The sequence below is a fragment of the Melanerpes formicivorus genome, unplaced genomic scaffold, assembly GCF_026170545.1.
Source record: "Melanerpes formicivorus ecotype bairdi unplaced genomic scaffold, bMelFor1.0.p_v2 SCAF_63, whole genome shotgun sequence".
Classification (NCBI taxonomy): domain Eukaryota; kingdom Metazoa; phylum Chordata; class Aves; order Piciformes; family Picidae; genus Melanerpes; species Melanerpes formicivorus.
In genome coordinates this window covers 3,027,198-3,044,327 of record NW_027142415.1, presented here as the reverse complement: position 1 = coordinate 3,044,327, position 17,130 = coordinate 3,027,198, and the positions used below count along the sequence as shown (strand labels likewise).

Sequence of the window (17,130 nt, the reverse complement as noted above, 5' to 3'; positions counted from 1 at the left end):
AGTGCACACTGAGAGCTCCTGTTGAGCTTTTTGTCCACCAGCACCCCCAAGTCTCTCTCCTCAGGGCTACTTTCCAGCCAGTCCCTGCCCAGCCTGGATTTGTGCCTGGGATTGCCTCGACCCAAATGCAGGACCCTGTACTTGCTCTTATTGAACTTCATGAGGTTGGCTTGTGCCCACCTCTCCAGCCTGTCAGGGTTTGCCTTAAAAATGATAAAGAGCAGTATGCTTTGAATTCTACTTTTTTTTTCCCTCCCTCCCCTCCCTAAGTGACACTATTCCCTGAAAATTAATTTAACCTCAGAATAACTCACCATATCAAAACATTAAATGTGGCTTGTTTGGCAACATGGTAGCCAGACTGTTGCCTATTAGCACAGTAAATTAAATGCATTACCCAATTTCATATTTCATTTTCTTCCACACATCTTACTGCATCACAACCCCTACCCTAGAATGCCTAAAGCTGAAGGTCTAGTCCTATTAACAGACTGAGCAGACTGAGAGCACAGCTGGTCATCTTCCAGTGCTTCCACATCACATATGGTCCTGGTCTTAATGTCACTAGTGAAGAAAACTCTAACACACTATGCACTATTTCTATCTTCATTATTTATGTGGATATGGAATTTGGAAATCAGTGAGAGCCTCTGTGTCTGGAAAGTGGTGGCTGCTCTTGGAAACAGCATCAGTGGGTATCTCTTCCTTGATATCCTTGGGTATTTTCAAATGTGATATTTCCTCTCAATGGGAAAAAAAATTATCCCTCTGGCAACCATGTGAAATTTGGGCTGGAGAATATAACATTTGGCTTTAAAGCAGAACAGTTTCACAGATCTAAGCAAGTGATGCTATTCTGAAGGGAGAAGCCACAGCTGAAGATATTTCATGACACTAGCTTTCTTCAGTGATACTGTCTTATGGTATCCCCATCCAAAGGCATGCTCAGTGCCAATGAGCCCCACATGCTCACAGAATTATAGAAGAGAATCATTAATGCTGGAAAATACCTCTAAGAAGATCAAGCCCAAGCCTAGCTCCCTTAGCTACAGCCAGGGGTGGGAACAGCTTGTCTGTAAGCCCCTCTCATGGGATAAACACTCTTGCACCTTCTTTAAGCACCAGTGGTAGTGCTTTCCCCTGATGAGTTGCCTGATTTACAAATCAGATCTAACTCTTTTCAGCACCATAAAAATTAAACCCTAATTGCAGCTTGGAATTTCCTTGGAATGGTCTTGCAATTTTTAATTTAATTTTACAGCATGTTTAACAGATTTTGTACTGTCACTTAACTACCTAATTACTGATTTTTAATGCCTAATCCTTTCCATCTTCCTCTCCGCACACACAAGCAGGAAAAAAAAAAGAGATCTTATTCAGTGCTCCCTTTGGGTTCATCACAGGAACTCTTCTTGAGTTCTTGAAAAAATCAATGAAATTTAGTTTGGACCCAGAAAGATTAAAATATGTATGACAGGAAAAAAGAAATAGTGCTCAGATGTCCACTGCTTCCAGTCTCTCAAACTCAGGGCAACAAGGCTGGTGAGAGGCCTTGAACACAAGCCCTATGAGGAGAGGCTGAGGGAGCTGGGATTGTTTAGCCTGGAGAAGAGGAGGCTCAGGGGTGACCTCATTGCCCTCTACAACTACCTGAAAGGTGGTTGTAGCCAGGAAGGGGTTGGTCTCTTCTCCCAGGCAACCAGCACCAGAACAAGGGGACACAATCTCAAGCTGTGCCAGGGGAGGTTTAGACTCGAGGTGAGGAGGAAGTTCTTCACCGAGCGAGTCATTCGGCATTGGAACGGGTTGCCCAGGGAGGTGGTTGAGTCATTGACCCTGGAGGCGTTCAAGGGGAGATTGGACGTGGCACTTGGTGCCATGGTCTAGTCGTGGGGTCTGTGTTGATAGGTTGGACTCGATGATCCTCGAGGTCCTTTCCAACCTAAGCGATACTGTGTGATACTGTGTGGAAACTGAGCTACTATTTTATCATGCCTCTGACTTTTCCACTGTTCATAAAGAGCAGAAACACCAAGGGGGGTGGGGGAAGAAAAAAAGGGAGGGGAAAAGACATTATATAGGAAATTATATAGGAAATCAGCTTATGAGCTAGGTACAGAATATCAGGACGCAGGATGTGCTGAAAACCCTGGTCAGGGGATCTTTCAAAGAGGTTCAGACCATGCTGCCTAGTGCAGGAAGACCTACTGGTTCTACTGCCTAAAGGCAGTATTTACCCGGCAGAGAAATTGTTTCAGTTCTTATTTCAAGGAGGGAAGCAACTGAAATGGAAGCAGAGAAGAATCTTACCACCTGCTATATGGTATAACCAGTGCTATTTTACTTTAAAAACAAGAAATAATGCAAAGTTGATGGGACAGCAGGTATGCTTAGAAATGGATGAAAGGTTTATGAAGGAGCTGGGCTCATTGGTTTTCTTTTAATGATCACTTACAGGACACAGAGCCATAGAAAGCATTCTGAACTCATGCAAATGTTACAAAGTACTAATGAAAATCAGCACATCTGTTGACTAATTGACCAAAACTATAGAAAAGGCAAGATTATCAAGGATCCTTTTTCAGCTTTCTCACAATGATGTAGCTCCCTCAAGTTACAAGTCAGGGATGTATTTTACTCACAACATCACACATCTTGCCTCATCCATCCCTCCACCTATTCTCTTCTTGTGTAAATACATCACCCAAGAGGAGAAACAACCAAACCAGTGCAAATAGCATGTCACAAACCCCATGTAAGTACTTTTGGAAAGAGGAGTAAGAGAGGCTGTCTCATTCTCTTTCACAGTATGTGAACATGGTCTTAGTAGATTTTGCCATCCTGCACTCTCTTCAGGATCTTATGTCTGAGTGCCTCTACATGCCCTGAAATTTCTCTTCATGAGCAGCCATTGCCTCTGGTTAGCATCTCTGCATGCATTTCTGTGGTACAGGTATCACCAAGAAAATTCTTCTGACAGCTGGAATAGGCTGTTCAGTTTCTAGCCCCTGGAGCTAACCCTCCCAGACTTTTTTATGACATAAGCATGGCTATTCTGCAAGTTTATTTTCTGGGTTTACAGTTTAAGTCTTCAGGGACATGTGCTACAGGTAACTTCCTGCATACATAAGGATGGGCTTTGCAGTTTGTTTCCAGACTCTATAAATCTTCACTCATATAGCCAGAGTTTATGCAGCAGTAAACAAAATAATGAAACCTTACCTTGTATTAATCCTGCTGCTCAGGGTCCTTGGATTTAGGTCCAGGATCTGTAGTCATTTTGAATCACAGAGGCTTTCTTTCCAGTCCACGTTAATATAATTCTTCCTCTCTCCCACAGTCCCTCCTTTGGAAATTATACATCTTATCCTCTGACTTACTCAGTTGCTTTCTGGTTTTAAAAGGAGAGCTGCAGGCTTGTCTGCCTTTGCACAGTAGGTGGAAATTCTCTGATCTGAGCCCCCTGCAACCTGCAGGATAGGAGAGAAAGATTCTTGATCCTCACCTGTCTGTTCCAGAGAGCTTCCACTAGGCTTAGTGAAGCCTCACAGCTGGCTCTGCTCATGGTCTGACAGGAATGCAGTGTACCCTCAGCTACGAAAACCTTACTGCTGCTACAGTAGTCCATCACTCAGCCACTTCTTAATATCTGCAGGAATCTATTATGGGGATGGAGATGAATTCCACAAATCATTCCAACCCTCTGACATTTTCATCCCAGCTCAAGTCTGCGAATATATTGTAGATGAGGAGGTCTTAAATTGTCCACAGGATAATGCAAACTGAATCATTATCTAACTCTGAATGGGAAACAAAACAAATTGCTTCTTGACTTATGTCACAATATACCCCCTCAAAGGGGAAGAATTTTCCAACATTATAAGATTTTACTTTACAACCTTGAAGTCTTTACATATGGGATTTAGTTAAATGGACCACAAAATAGCTCAGCATACACTAAGCTTTCTAATCTGGAATCCCATTTTATTCAGCATTTGTTAAAACATTTTATTTTGAGTAAATGGCCCAGAATTTGGGTGTTGGTTTCTTTTTTTGCTACTACACAGTCTCAAGCTGTGCCAGGGGAGGTTTAGGCTGGATGTTAGGAAGAAGTTCTTCACGGAAAGAGAGATTTGCCATTGCACCAGGGAGGTGGTGGAGTCACCATCACTGGAGGTGCTTAGGAAGAGACTGGATGGAGTGCTTGGTGTCATAGTTTACTTGATTAGATGGTGTTGGGTGATAGGTTGGACTTGATGATCTCAAAGGTCTTTTGCAACCTGGTTTATTCTAGTCTAGTCTAGTCTATACTGCTAGAATGTTGAAATGCCCAGTCTCACAGCCTGACACACTATTGCTAGATGTGCTTTAAAATATCATAGAATCAATAAGGTTGGAAAAGACCTCAGAGATCATCAAGTCCAAGCTGTCTCCCAACACCTCATAACTAACTAAACCATGGCTTCAAGTGCCATGTCCAAAACCCTCTTGAACACCTCCAGGGATGGGAACTCCACCACCTCCCTGGGCAGCACATTCCAATTGCAAATAACTCTTTCTGTGAAGAACTTTCTCCTCACCTCCAGCCTAAACCTCCCCTGGTGCAGCTTGAGACTGTATCCTCTTGTTCTGGTGCTGGTTGCCTGGGAGAAGAGACCAGCCCCCACCTGGCTACAACCTCCCTTCAAGTAGCTGTAGAGAGCAATAAGGTCTCCCCTGAGTCTCCTCTTCTCCAGGCTAAACAATCCCAGCTCCCTCAGCCTCTCCTCATAGGACTTATGCTCAAGACCTCTCCCCAGCCTCATTGCCCTTCTCTGGACATATTCAAGTGTCTCAATATCCTTCTTAAAATGAGGAGCCCAGAAGTGGACACAGTACTCAAGTCCTGCTTCAGGACCATATAGAGCTAAAATAACCTCCTATACTTCCTTTCACAGCATAGTGAATTGTGAAGGTGTACTAAAAGTACAACCTTGGGGTTTATTTGTTTGGGTTGGTTTGTTTGTTTGATTAGCAAATAGTATTGAATGCCACAGTCCAATCTATGTAGTGCTACAAAGTAGCTGCAGCTCTAACACAACAATGCCATTACTTCAAGAGCAAGGCAGGGGGAGCAAGCTAACTGCAAAACAGAAATTGCTACATGAAAGACCTAACAATAATAGAAGAATGTCAAAATTAAATGCTGTTTAAACACCAATCAGAGCTAAAAGGGTTCTTTAAGTGTACACTCTTTACTGACAAGGCATTTTAAGGTGTTTTATTCTGTAGCCAGCAGTCTTTCCTAGCCCTGAAGTATTTTCATGATTTCAGTGCACTTTTTCTCAAGACTTGGGCCCAATTTCAGCAAAGCACTTAGGATATCTTTAACTCTGTCCTGACTCAGCAAAGCATTTCAGCACATGCTTAAGCTCCCTTGAATAACATAAAAATTGAGATCAAACAATCCCTTGCAGCAAAAAGGAAAGATCTAGGTCTGAACTTCCCTAAAGTTTGTGACCTGTGTAGTGAAAGGTACCAGAGCAGGAAGAACCTGACATTTTATATCATAGAATCAATAAGGTTGGAAATGATCTCAAAGATCACCAAGTCCAACCTGTCACCCAACACCTCATGACTACTAAACCATGGCACCAAGTGCCACATCCAGTCCCCTCTTGAACACCTCCAGGGATGGGGACTCCACCACCTCCCTGGGCAGCACATTCCAATGGCTAACAACTCTGTGAAGAGCTTTCTCCTCACCTCCAGCCTAAACCTCCCCTGGCACAGCTTGGGACTGTGTCCTCTTGTTCTGCTGCTGGTTATATCACATCAACTTTCTCCATAAATGCTTGATGCCAAATTCTATGGTTTGGGGATTTTTTTTCCTTACAATTTTTCTCACAGGAAAGGATTTATTTCATATGCTCCTGGACTTAAAACTATTATAAAAGATGCTCTGTGGAACCTTCTTAATGTTTACTGTTATGAAAAACAAGAAAGAAAGCTAAATCAGTGGAAAATTTTATATGTTCCAAAACCACTTGCTGAGTGCTCTTAATGTCATACTGTTCCCCAGTCTCATGAGAGCTGACAGATCTTAGAATGAGGGAGAAAAATAATTGCTTCAGAATCACTGAAGTCATAATTACGTTTCCTTCAGTTTCCAGGAAGCTCTAGTGAGCTGCAGCAAAACAGGAAACCCCCTGAAACCAATCAAAATTCTCATTTCACAGATGAGTCCTAAAATATCTATATGAAATTGGACACTCTGAAGAGCACTTGGGCTACACAAACCCAAAGCTGCAGCTGTTGTTATGATTAAGCCCATTGAGTCAGCCAAACCACTGAGTCCCAAACTTCTGTCCTCTCAGTTTTTGCTGTATTTCTCCTCCTTGGTCTGTACTACAGTTGCCACCCAAGGTAGGAAGCTATCAAGAAAATATAATCACAGAATCACAGAATCACCAAGGTTGGGAAAGACCTCAAAGATCATCAAGTCCAGCCTGTCACCACAGACCTCATGACTAAACCATGGCTCCAAGTGCCACGTCCAATCCCCTCTTGAACACCTCCAGGGATGGTGACTTCACCACTTCCCTGGGCAGCACATTCCAATTGCTATCGACTCTCTCTGGGAAGAACTTTCTCCTCACCTCCAGCCTAAACTTCTCCTGGCACAGCTTGAACCTATGTCCTCTTGTTCTGTTGCTGGTTGCCTGGGAGAAGAGACCAACCCCATCCTGGCTACAGTCACCCTTCAGGTAGTTGTAGACAGCAACTATTTAATGCCAGCTTGCTCTCTGCCTCCACCACGTTCCCATATTTCTGAGGCATATTCAGCTTCTCCATAGGCCTCCATTTAGACCACCTTGAAGTAAAATTGCAGCTATTTTAACCTACACTGTTTCTAGAACTTCCTTTTAGCACCAAATTCCAAGTGTTAAACCCTTTGGTGTTCGTTATTAATAGCTAATCTGACCTTGTTTGCACAGTGTGAAAGCTGCTGGAGAAACTGATGACAACTGTGAAGGTTTTATTTTAACATGCAGTAGCGAAGGGTTCACCTGAACTGAGAGTCCAAAGGAACATGCAACATCCAACCGCTGCTAGTAGCATGAAAATGATTGTTCTGAGTAACTAAACAAAGCAGTCCAAGAAGAGAAAATCATGCTGGGTTTTTTTTCTTCTTTTTTATTTTTCAGAACCACACAAGAAAGAAAAAGTGATGGAAACTGGTGAATATTCTCAGCCTTTTATCTTACTTTTCAACTACCCTAATGTTTTTACATCAATTCATGTCAGAAGCCAATGTTTGGGGGTTTGTTCCTTTGTTTGTTTTCACAGCCAAAACAGCAAAGAAAGAAGTAAAAGTACATGGTAAGAACTATGGAAAACAGTAAGTTTCAGAGTCGTTTGTTTGATTTGATGTTAAGTAAATACAGGATTAGGCAAAAGGATCAAAATGACCCCAAAGAAAGTCAGAGATAATGGTCTTTAGGCTTAATCAAAGTTACTTCAGCAAAGGAACAACTATGGAAGAGACAAGAAGCCACTGGTCATCCAGACCTGAGTTCAAGTGTTGTTGAGAAGAGCAAGGAGGGTGAGAATTTTTTAGTTCAGTTTTCTAAAGGTTAATCAAGAATGGGGGCCTGCTTGGAAGTGGATGGAGAACAAAACACTGAACAGGAGCGTCAGAGATTGTGAAGGGGAGGAAAAGTGTGGGTTGGTTTATTTTGTTTTAATTCCAGGCTCCCATGATTTTTGTTGCTGGAGCTGGGTGAGGTTCTCAGCCCTGACTAGAATCTACTTCTCCAATTTATCCAAATTTGGGAGAGCATAAGGATTTTCAACTCCTTCTACAGCCAGGCAGGATGACTCATTCATCAGATGACTCTGTTTTCTCAGATATAAATTCTGAGCAAAAAATACCCACAGCAGACAGTTAATTTATAGAAAAATAAACCCATCCTTTCACTGTTTTCCATAGCATGAAAATCTGTCACATTGCTTCAGAGTGAAGGTGTGAATAATGAAGAAAGAGCAATGTGGTAGTTCCATTTACTTGGATTCATGATAATATATATTATTATTGCTGCTACATATGATTGAATTTGATTTGGTTATGATGACTTATAAACAAATTAAAGGGAGGAGGACATGTTCAAGGAAGGCTTTTCAAAGTGGATCTTCCCCTGTATCGATGCTAGAAGAGTTCTCTGCTTTTAGCTTTCAATAAAAGATACAACAGTTAATGTAAAGCCTCTAAGTTCCCCAGGTTGCTGACATTTTTTGTCTCCTACCCCCCAACAATGTTTGATGTGTGCCCATTCTGAAACCTGGCTTTACTCCTTCACTCCTCCTTATTACTTATAAATAATGGAGCTGTTGAAGCTCCATATATGTTACCTATTGACCTTGTTTTCCAGTGGTTTTAATCTGTAGGTTAATTAGTCACCTGCCATTAGACTATCCAAACAAGCAGCATATGTGTGTATGTATTTCTCTGCATTAACAAAATGAGCACCTGCTCCACATAGCTAAGTGGCCATGAACCAAGCAAAGAGGTGCTAGGAACACTCTTAATTTCCTTATGCTTTTGCAAACCATTCTTTCCTGGAATGTTTTCTTTTCTTTTACAGCCTCTGGGGAAACTCAGAAGTCAAGAGGTGGGTAACTTTAGTGTTTTAAATTGAAATGGAATTGCTGCTGTTGTTAACTAGGCTGTAAATGAAAATGCTTTCTGTGACAAATGTGCTAGCATGCGTGGCTTAGGCAAACCAAAGCTGGCCTTTGAAAGTATAATGGCTCTATCATAGTATCATTCAGGGTTGAAAGGGACCACAAGGATCATCTAGTTCCAACCCCCCTGCCATGGGCAGGGACACCCCACACTAGATCAGGCTGGCCAGAGCCTCATCCAGCCTGGTCTTAAACACCTCCAGGGATGGGGCCTCGACCACCTCCCTGGACAACCCATTCCAGGGTTTCACCTGCAGCACCTCAAAGCACCTCTAGGAAACAGGTGTCTTGTCCCTGAATTGTCCATGGACTAACAAAATATGATTCTCCAGATACATTAGATGCAGTTTCTCACCCTTATTCAAACCGTTAGTGTTTTGTGAAAGGCATACAGGAGAAATAGTCAATCTTCTGTAGAGCCATGACACAAAGTATTATTTGTCTTTACTACCATTCCATCTGCAGCAAAATATCAGTGACTGAATTGTTTTCTTTACTGAGTCCAGGAAGTTTTGCAGGGAGGTCCAGTGAAACAGTTTCTGCCTTCCTTTCATATGAGAACTGCTGATGGCAGAAGGTGTGGGAGCTCCAAAGGCTGTTCCTTTCCAGAGGCACGGAGATCTGGGTCTGGGGAGAAACACTAAGGACTTCAGTTCAAGCTGAGCAAATATTTAATTGTTCATGACAGTGCCTGACCTTTTACACATACACAATACAAGATACTGGCTCTGAATCACTGTTCAGAACACCACAGGTGCCAGTTGGATCCAAGACACAAATGGAAGATAGAATGGCAAGTTACAAACTGCACTTCACTCTCACATCATATTGCTTTATAAAGATTCCCTTTCAAACAAATGAGACTGAATGTATCAACTGCTCAGACTTTTGGACTGGGGGTTCTGAGCTGTCTACCTCAAGTCAAAGGCAGGGAAAAGAGAATTTCCAGTTTTTAATACCATGCTATCAGTCAAACATCATCTTTTACTTTAGAGTTTGCCTCTGAAGCCTCATTCACACTACCCAGCAAATACTGGCACAAATAGTCAGGCTGAATTGCAAGGCAGCAGGGTGCTTTTCTGGAGCATGAGGAAGGGCTGCAGAATCACAGCTGTGGAGATTAATGTAAGGAAATCAAAGCTGATACATTATTCCCTTTATTGGACGTTTTTAAGTTCCCCCCTTCATGGGCTAAATTCATAATGCTGTCATTGCTCTGCAGCTAATTGTATTGAGCAAAACAGAAACCAAAGTAATTTAAGCATTTGTTCTCTTTATACTCCCACTAGGCAAAACACAGAAACTAGAGGGGGGGAAAAGATTTATGTTGAGTTAAGCTTTTCCATTTTTAGCAGATTCTGGACAGCCAAAACTGAAAATAAAGGTAGACTTGCTGCTATGGCTGATTGAATAAAGCTTTCCACGAGTGCTTGAAGCCTCAAAGCAAATATTTTTAACGTATTATTATTTCTTCTCCAATGCTGTATTATGCATATGAAGTCAGCTCAACATCTGTGAGCCCATTGCTGCCAAGTCTGTGTCCACCAGGGTCTGAAACGAAGCGAAGCAGCTGTTTCTTGCAGCTTAGGACTCTTTCTGCAAACCTGGAAGTTTTCTTTGGCCACTGTAGGGAAATGTTGTCATCTACCTTTTGAAATTGTTATTCCCACTCATTATAGTTTCCTTTTTGTTAGAGCTTACCTTGTTTAGGTCACTTGTAAAGTTGAGAAACAGAATTAGCAGGGGATCTGAAACTACAGAGCTTTTACCTCCTTGCTTTGTTGCTGTGAGTAGCCTCAGATTTTTCTAGTGGATACTGCATTTCATATTGATTCAGGTAAGAAGCAAAGATTTGTATATGTAATAGGCCTTCAGCGTGTCTGCAGCATTATGCAGGATGGAAGCAAGCTCTTCCTATGATCTGTTCAATTAAGGGGTACTTAAAGAAAATATATAACAGGTTCATAGTTCAGTAAGGGTAAACAGAAATGATAAGTTCCTGTTATATAAAACAGGAGTGCTGTTATCTCTGTTGTCAAAAGAGCATCTTCCCAACTGAAAATGTTGGTCTCAGCCCTCTTTGTTTTCCAATGGGATTAACCTAATGTTGGACCTGGAATTATTCTCCACTATTTAATTAAATAACAGCTTTCATAGTATCATAGTATCGGTCAGGGTTGGAAGGGACCACAAAGATCATCTAGTTCTAACCCCCCTGCCATGGGCAGGGACACCCCACACTAGATCAGCCTGGCCAGAGCCTCATCCAGCCTGGTCTTAAACACCTCCAGGGACGGGGCCTCAACCACCTCCCTGGACAACCCATTCCAGGGTTTCACCACTCTCATGGGGAAGAACTTCTTCTTCACGTCCAGCCTGAATCTCCCCACCTCCAGCTTCATTCCATTCCATTCCAGCTTTGCTTTAATCAGCCTCCAATCTCTGCTAAACAGAAATAACTGATATTAGCTCTGGAGTAATTGTTAATTTCTGAACCATCACTTGTTAACAAGTGCTCTAAATTTAACTTTACATTGCTAATATTGAAACTCAAACATACCCTGTATTCCAGGGGGGAAAATGATATTTATATTGAAATGTTGCAGCTGTTCCTTTTGCACCTTGGTAAGAGCTACAAAGGAATGTTGTCATTGTCTTTCAAATATATCTATTTTTTCACCATGGCAGACAAATTCTAGTAGTGTTTCATAGCTATACCTTTCACTAAGTCTGAACAAAATCATTGCTTTTCAATCTGTATTTGTTCTTTATTTACTTGTTCCTCATTTTTCTGCTATTAATCCAATTAAGACTTAGGCAGCTCTCAGGGTGCAGTGTGGTTTCCAATATTCTATTCAGCAGCTGTTGGCAAACTGTAACAGTTTTAAGTATATTCATGGAAGGCAAACGGTCCTGTTCCAAAAGCTAGTGAGGCTTTAGATGAAATTTTCTCTTTTGCTGTGTATCAAAAACACTGTGCTGGCACAGAAGGAGGTGTGGGTTATTCTCACTAGCTTGTACTTCTGCTGATCTACCAGGATCATATGAAGCTTTGTTGCATCTACTCACAAAAGGGTCTGTAAGTGCCACTGTGGCAGGGAATTTGTTTTCATTTCCTCATGTGACAGAACAGTTCCTAAGCCTTATGAGGAGAGGCTGAGGGAGCTGGGGTTGCTTGGCCTGAAGAAGAGGAGGCTCAGGGCAGACTTTATTGCTGTCTACAACTACCTGAAGGGAGGTTGTGGCTAGGTGGGGGTTTCTTCTCCCAGGTTTCTTCTCCCCGGTTTCTTCTCCCAGGCAACCGCCAAAAGGACACGGTCTCAAACTGCACCAGGGGAGGTTTAGGCTGGATGTTAGGAAGAAGTTCTTCATAGAAAGAGAGATTTGCCATTGGAATGTGCTGCCCAGGGAGGTGGTGGTGTCACCATCACTGGAGGGGTTTAGAAAGAGACTTAATGGGGTGCTTGGTGCCATGGTTTAGTTGATAAGAGAGTGTTAGATGAAAGGTTGGACAAGATGATCTCAAAGGTCTTTTCCAACCTAGTTTGCTCTAGTCTAGCCTAGTCTAGTCTCTTCTAACCCATAACAGATTCTTCTTAGGTTCATGATTTCTTGGTATTAGTGATGTTGCCACAAGCAGCTCCTGCCTCTGACCTCAGGGTTCAGTGAGTGAAATGCTTGTTGTCTCAAGTCGGACTGATTTCCTTCAGCTTTCCTTCACACTGAGCAAACAACTCAAAATAGCTTTAAAACCAGTGACATTTCAGAATGCATATTTCTGATGGGGATGCTCATTATGCAACCTGACTCTCTTGGGGATAAAAATATTCTGACAAATTTGATTGTAGCCTACAACTATTGAGACTGCAGCAATATTTGACTGATGAATTGCTCTCCTGGTGACTTTCAGTGCAAACCAGCGCCTGCTAAACTCTCTCTGACTTGATTCCAAAGAGCGTATGATGGAGTTAGTGAAACAATTATCTCAGAAATCATTCATTTGATTGACATTATGCCAAGTTGTCAAGAATTTTCTTGAGAAATGACAAAATAGAAATGGGAATCAAGACTTCATTTACTTCATCTGCTGGTTGGGGTTTTTTCCACTATCATTTACTGGGGGGAAAAAAATTAATCCCTGACAAATTTCTACTTTTACCTTTATGTGCATTTATTTTGTATTTTTCTTATTTCAGGCAGGGATTGTTGATGGGTTGGGTTGGGTTTGGTTGGGTTGGGTTTGGTTTGGTTTAGTTTCCAGGGTGGGCTGCAGGCTGTTGGGGTTTTTTGATGCCTGATGTCATTCTGCTGAGGAGAAAACTATGATATATTTTAATACATCTGTGTTACCTCACTCATATGACTGGAGAATCAGCTTTTCCAATCAGGAACACTTGCAAGGGGACTATTTCTTTGCAAAAAGTTCACCTTTCAGGCTGCTACTTAATGTGGCAAGGACTTTGAAAATGCTCAGTGGAAAGCATGAAGTCTTGAGCTACTTGGAAAACTTGCTGGTAAAGTCTGAAAGGATTCCTTCCTGCACCTCCCCTGCTTAGAACATTGAATCCTTACCATGGAGCCACAAACAAATAATCTCTGACCCTTTTCTTTCAAACTGTGCAAATCAGTTTAGGAGCTGTGCAGGCTGAAGCTTGTGAATTATCAGTTGAATATGTACTAGCCATCCTGAACTGGGCTCCTACAACTGTTTCTCCTGGCATCAGTAAAGGTCTAACAAGCCTGCTGCACAAATGGTCTCTTCTTTTTTAAGATCAGTACCAAATACTGATTATGTGATCATGCACTGGGAGAAAAAAGGATATCTCACTGTTGCAAATCTTTGAAATCATTTGCCTCAAGTAATCTGTAGGCATTTCAGAAAAGCTTTTCCTCTTGAAGCAATGATTCTGACTAGAAATCCTACATAAGTCTTTTGTTTGTTTGTTTTTTTCAGCAGTACCTGAAAGAAAGGAAGTAAAAGCAACAAAGGCAGCAGAGCAAGGTAAAAGGAAAACAAAGGAAGCATGTTGGCATTAACTCCCTTAAAAAACAATGGCATAGAAAAGTGAAACCTCTGTCAACTGGATGACAGCTACCATTTGCAATAAAGTATAAGACACATTTACCAATGTAGCTTGGGCCAGCCAAGCTGTTATTGCTTTTGCTCCAGTTTCTCAGCTTTAGCTTTACCCAATATTACTCCAGTCAGAGCAAGCAACCTTTAGCAGCTGTCAGCTGCTTGTTACTTGTCATGGAAATGCTGGAATTAGATGGCCTTGGCCTAGATTTTAGTCACTGTGAGTCTGGGTGTCTTCACGCTATTTGCCATTGGTATGCAAGTGCTCTCCCAGCCATCTGCACTGCTCCCCTCCTGACTGTGCCATGCAGCAGTGAGGTGGTGTTTCCTGTAAGATTTGTCTCTTCTCCAATGTGCCACCAGTAGATGGGACTTCCTCTAAGAGAGACACTGATGTGATGGAGAGAGTCCAGGGAAGGGCAGTGAAGGTGGTGTGGGGTCTGGAGACCAATTCTGGTGAGGTGCTGCATGTAATATTTTTAGCTGTTAAAAGGAGAGCAAGAAGGCAGAGAACTCACAGAAGTGTCTGGAAGAAGACAGCGCTTTAACTTTTTGCCCTACCTGTTTGAAAAATGCCATGAGCAAGTGTCAGACAATTGCCAGGGTGTTACTGCCTGTTATTAAGGTGACTGAGAATTAACAGAAATGAGGAAAAGGCAAAGAGGTTTTTTTCTGTTGCTATCCAACTAAGAAAGGAGTAAATTGCCATCATTTAAGGCAAGTCTTATGGGACTGGAACAGGGGGGATACATTCTTGTTGCACATCTGCAAGGTGGGAACCATAAACTTCTTTCACAAACACTTTTCAGGCAGCAGTGGAGAGGAAATCACTTTCAAGATACTTTAGGACAATGTGTATTTAAATATTAATTTTAGCAGTATATTTAAATGCCATATATTTATATGTATTCTTATATTTAATTGCTATATTTACATGATTTCTTACATGAACTTGTATTCTAAAATTTCTTTTTTTTCTTTTCTCATTTTTGTTTCCATTATCTTCTCTTCCCTCAGATAAACCAAAGATGAAACAAGGAAGTATGCTATAGTTTTACCTCTTGCTTCTCCCTATAACTGGTAAAGCAATGTCAGATCTATACATGAAGAGAGACCAAAACAAAAGTATGAAAGCTCCTGCTGGTAGTCAGGATTGTAGAATGTGGTGGATCAGACAGACCTGAACTGACAGAACAAAGCAGATAATAGTAACAATGGAAACAACGAGCAAATCTAGTAACTGACACAAAGCTCTTGTCATGGGGTTTGTGTTACAGGTTATGACTTTGTCAAGTTATGACAAACTCTTGAACAGGCCTTAGTAAGTTCAGTCCTACAGAATATGGCCACTGCTTATTTACACTTTCATTTCCCATTTCCAGGTCAGTCTTGGGTACTTGTGTTTTAATTCCCCATCAGCACCTGTGTCATTTGCCACATCATCCTAAAAACCATTTTTCTTCTGGAAATGACAACTACCTCTGAAATACTTTCCCAAAGGCTTCCTCCGTTGGGGAGCATGTGGGAATTCAAGTTTTGTCAGTTATGACTCTGGTTTTTCAGTTCAGAATTCTTTAATTTATTGTTTTTTGAGGTTACATCTTCTGCAGCAGCTTGGGTAGCTAAGCTCTTAACAACGGAGGGGCACAACAACTTTTAAGGCTTTCTTCCAGGCAGACTCCTGAAAGTAAAGGGTTTCTATTGTGCAGTAAATACTTTATCATGGCAAAAGTGGAGTATTTTAGTAGCTAGCTTGTGTTCTTGCATGAATCACAGAATCTTTATTTGAGTGATGAATAAAAAGAGAGTAACATAAAAAGAGAAAGGTCTGTGTCACAATTCTCCAGACTTCTTGGGGATTTTTCACGACTTGAGGACAGAAGGATAAGTTTCTCAGTCTTCTCACTGAATCTTACCTCTGTCAGCACAGATTTGATATTGACTTTTTATTAGGACCATGAGAGGTATATACTTACACTGTATATATTTCACAGACAGCTGCAGGTAATTGTTTTCTCACTTTGAAGATGAGTGACTGAATCACAAACTGTTAAGTACAAAACTCAAAGGTAGAAGCGGGAGAGCAAGGGTAGCTTCGGAAACGGATGTCTGAGGTGTAGCAAGGAGGGAAGAAAACAACTTTGTTCCAACAAAATTACAATCTTGACCTTGTTCAACAAATTCCTGTCCCATGTTTTCTCATTTAAAAATTACATTGTCTGGAAGTATTGATGTTTTGGAAGCACAATGTAGAAGGAGAAAAATAATGAAACATTTATCCCTTGACGTCAGCCTCAGTAGAGGGGAAGTTTCAATGTCAAGAGTAAATTAAGTTTTTCCACTTGATGGCTGCTTCTACCTCAAAATTTCATTATTTCTGGATTTCTTCAACTCAGATTCCCCATGAACTCAATTTGTTTTACACAATGCTGAATACTAAATCGTGAAGAAGAAGTCTTACTGGTACCATAATAAATTAATATTGGACACTTTCCATCCCTTTATAACCAAACCAAGAGCTTGTGAACTGTGTGTGCTTAAGGCAGTAAACAATTATCACTGCAGCTACCTAGTGTAGCTACTGCAGGCTTCATATCTAAACTCCTCAGTAGGAGTCTTGACCTCTTATGCTATGTGTAACACCAAGAAAAATCTTCTAACACAGTTCTTTAAGATCTTGTGGCACTAAGTTGCTGCAGATTTTCTCAATAGAAAGAATTTTTTCCTCACATGTGATGGAGAATGTTGTATGCTGGGTTTTTCTTTCCCCAGAAATATACTTGTTAGTTAGTATTTCTCAGATAACATGTATAAACCAGTATAACCAATAGTCAGATGGTGAAAACATTCACCTGACATGCATGAATTCAAACTCCAAGTCTCTGTTCCTTCTGACAAGCTTGTTTGGGGATATCTGGGACAGTGTGATCTGTCCTTTACACTCTTATGTGCAAGTTTTGGAGACCTTGGTTTTATCAGCCCAGATGATGCTCTCACATTTTGTCTTAAACAGAATCCTTGGTTTAAATTATTTCTTACCATTTTGGAGGGCACTTCCCTTCCTCATGCAGTATCAACCAAGAATGGTGTGGCCTTAGTCATCCTCACCACACTGAAGAATAAAAAGAACTCTTCATCCTCCCATTTTTATATTGCACTCTCAATCTGATGTGCACCTGGCCCTCAGAAAAGAATACATTCAATAAGGAGATCCTTGGACTTGCTTACTGAGAATGGACAGTCCCAGACCAGGGAAGAAGGCACAGCCAGATCTGATTAGTCATAACTGGCAAAGAGTCAGTTTTGCCTTTTCTGGTTAAGAAAGTAGA

At 41.4% G+C, this 17,130-nt stretch overlaps 1 protein-coding gene across 9 annotated transcripts in view; it reads left to right on the top strand.

Annotated features, from left to right (window-relative positions):
- The window catches only part of TRDN (triadin), a 236,471-nt gene that overhangs the window by 155,270 nt on the left and 64,071 nt on the right, over positions 1 to 17,130 (top strand). For 8 of the 9 annotated variants that reach the window (XM_068162336.1, XM_068162339.1, XM_068162333.1 and 5 more), the window contains 5 exons: positions 7,188 to 7,220; positions 7,330 to 7,362; positions 8,625 to 8,651; positions 13,679 to 13,726; positions 14,819 to 14,842. In XM_068162336.1, the coding sequence (XP_068018437.1) occupies positions 7,188 to 7,220; positions 7,330 to 7,362; positions 8,625 to 8,651; positions 13,679 to 13,726; positions 14,819 to 14,842 (165 nt within the window). The remainder of the gene's footprint in view (positions 1 to 7,187; positions 7,221 to 7,329; positions 7,363 to 8,624; positions 8,652 to 13,678; positions 13,727 to 14,818; positions 14,843 to 17,130) is intronic. The other variant, XM_068162332.1, reaches the window with a different exon arrangement.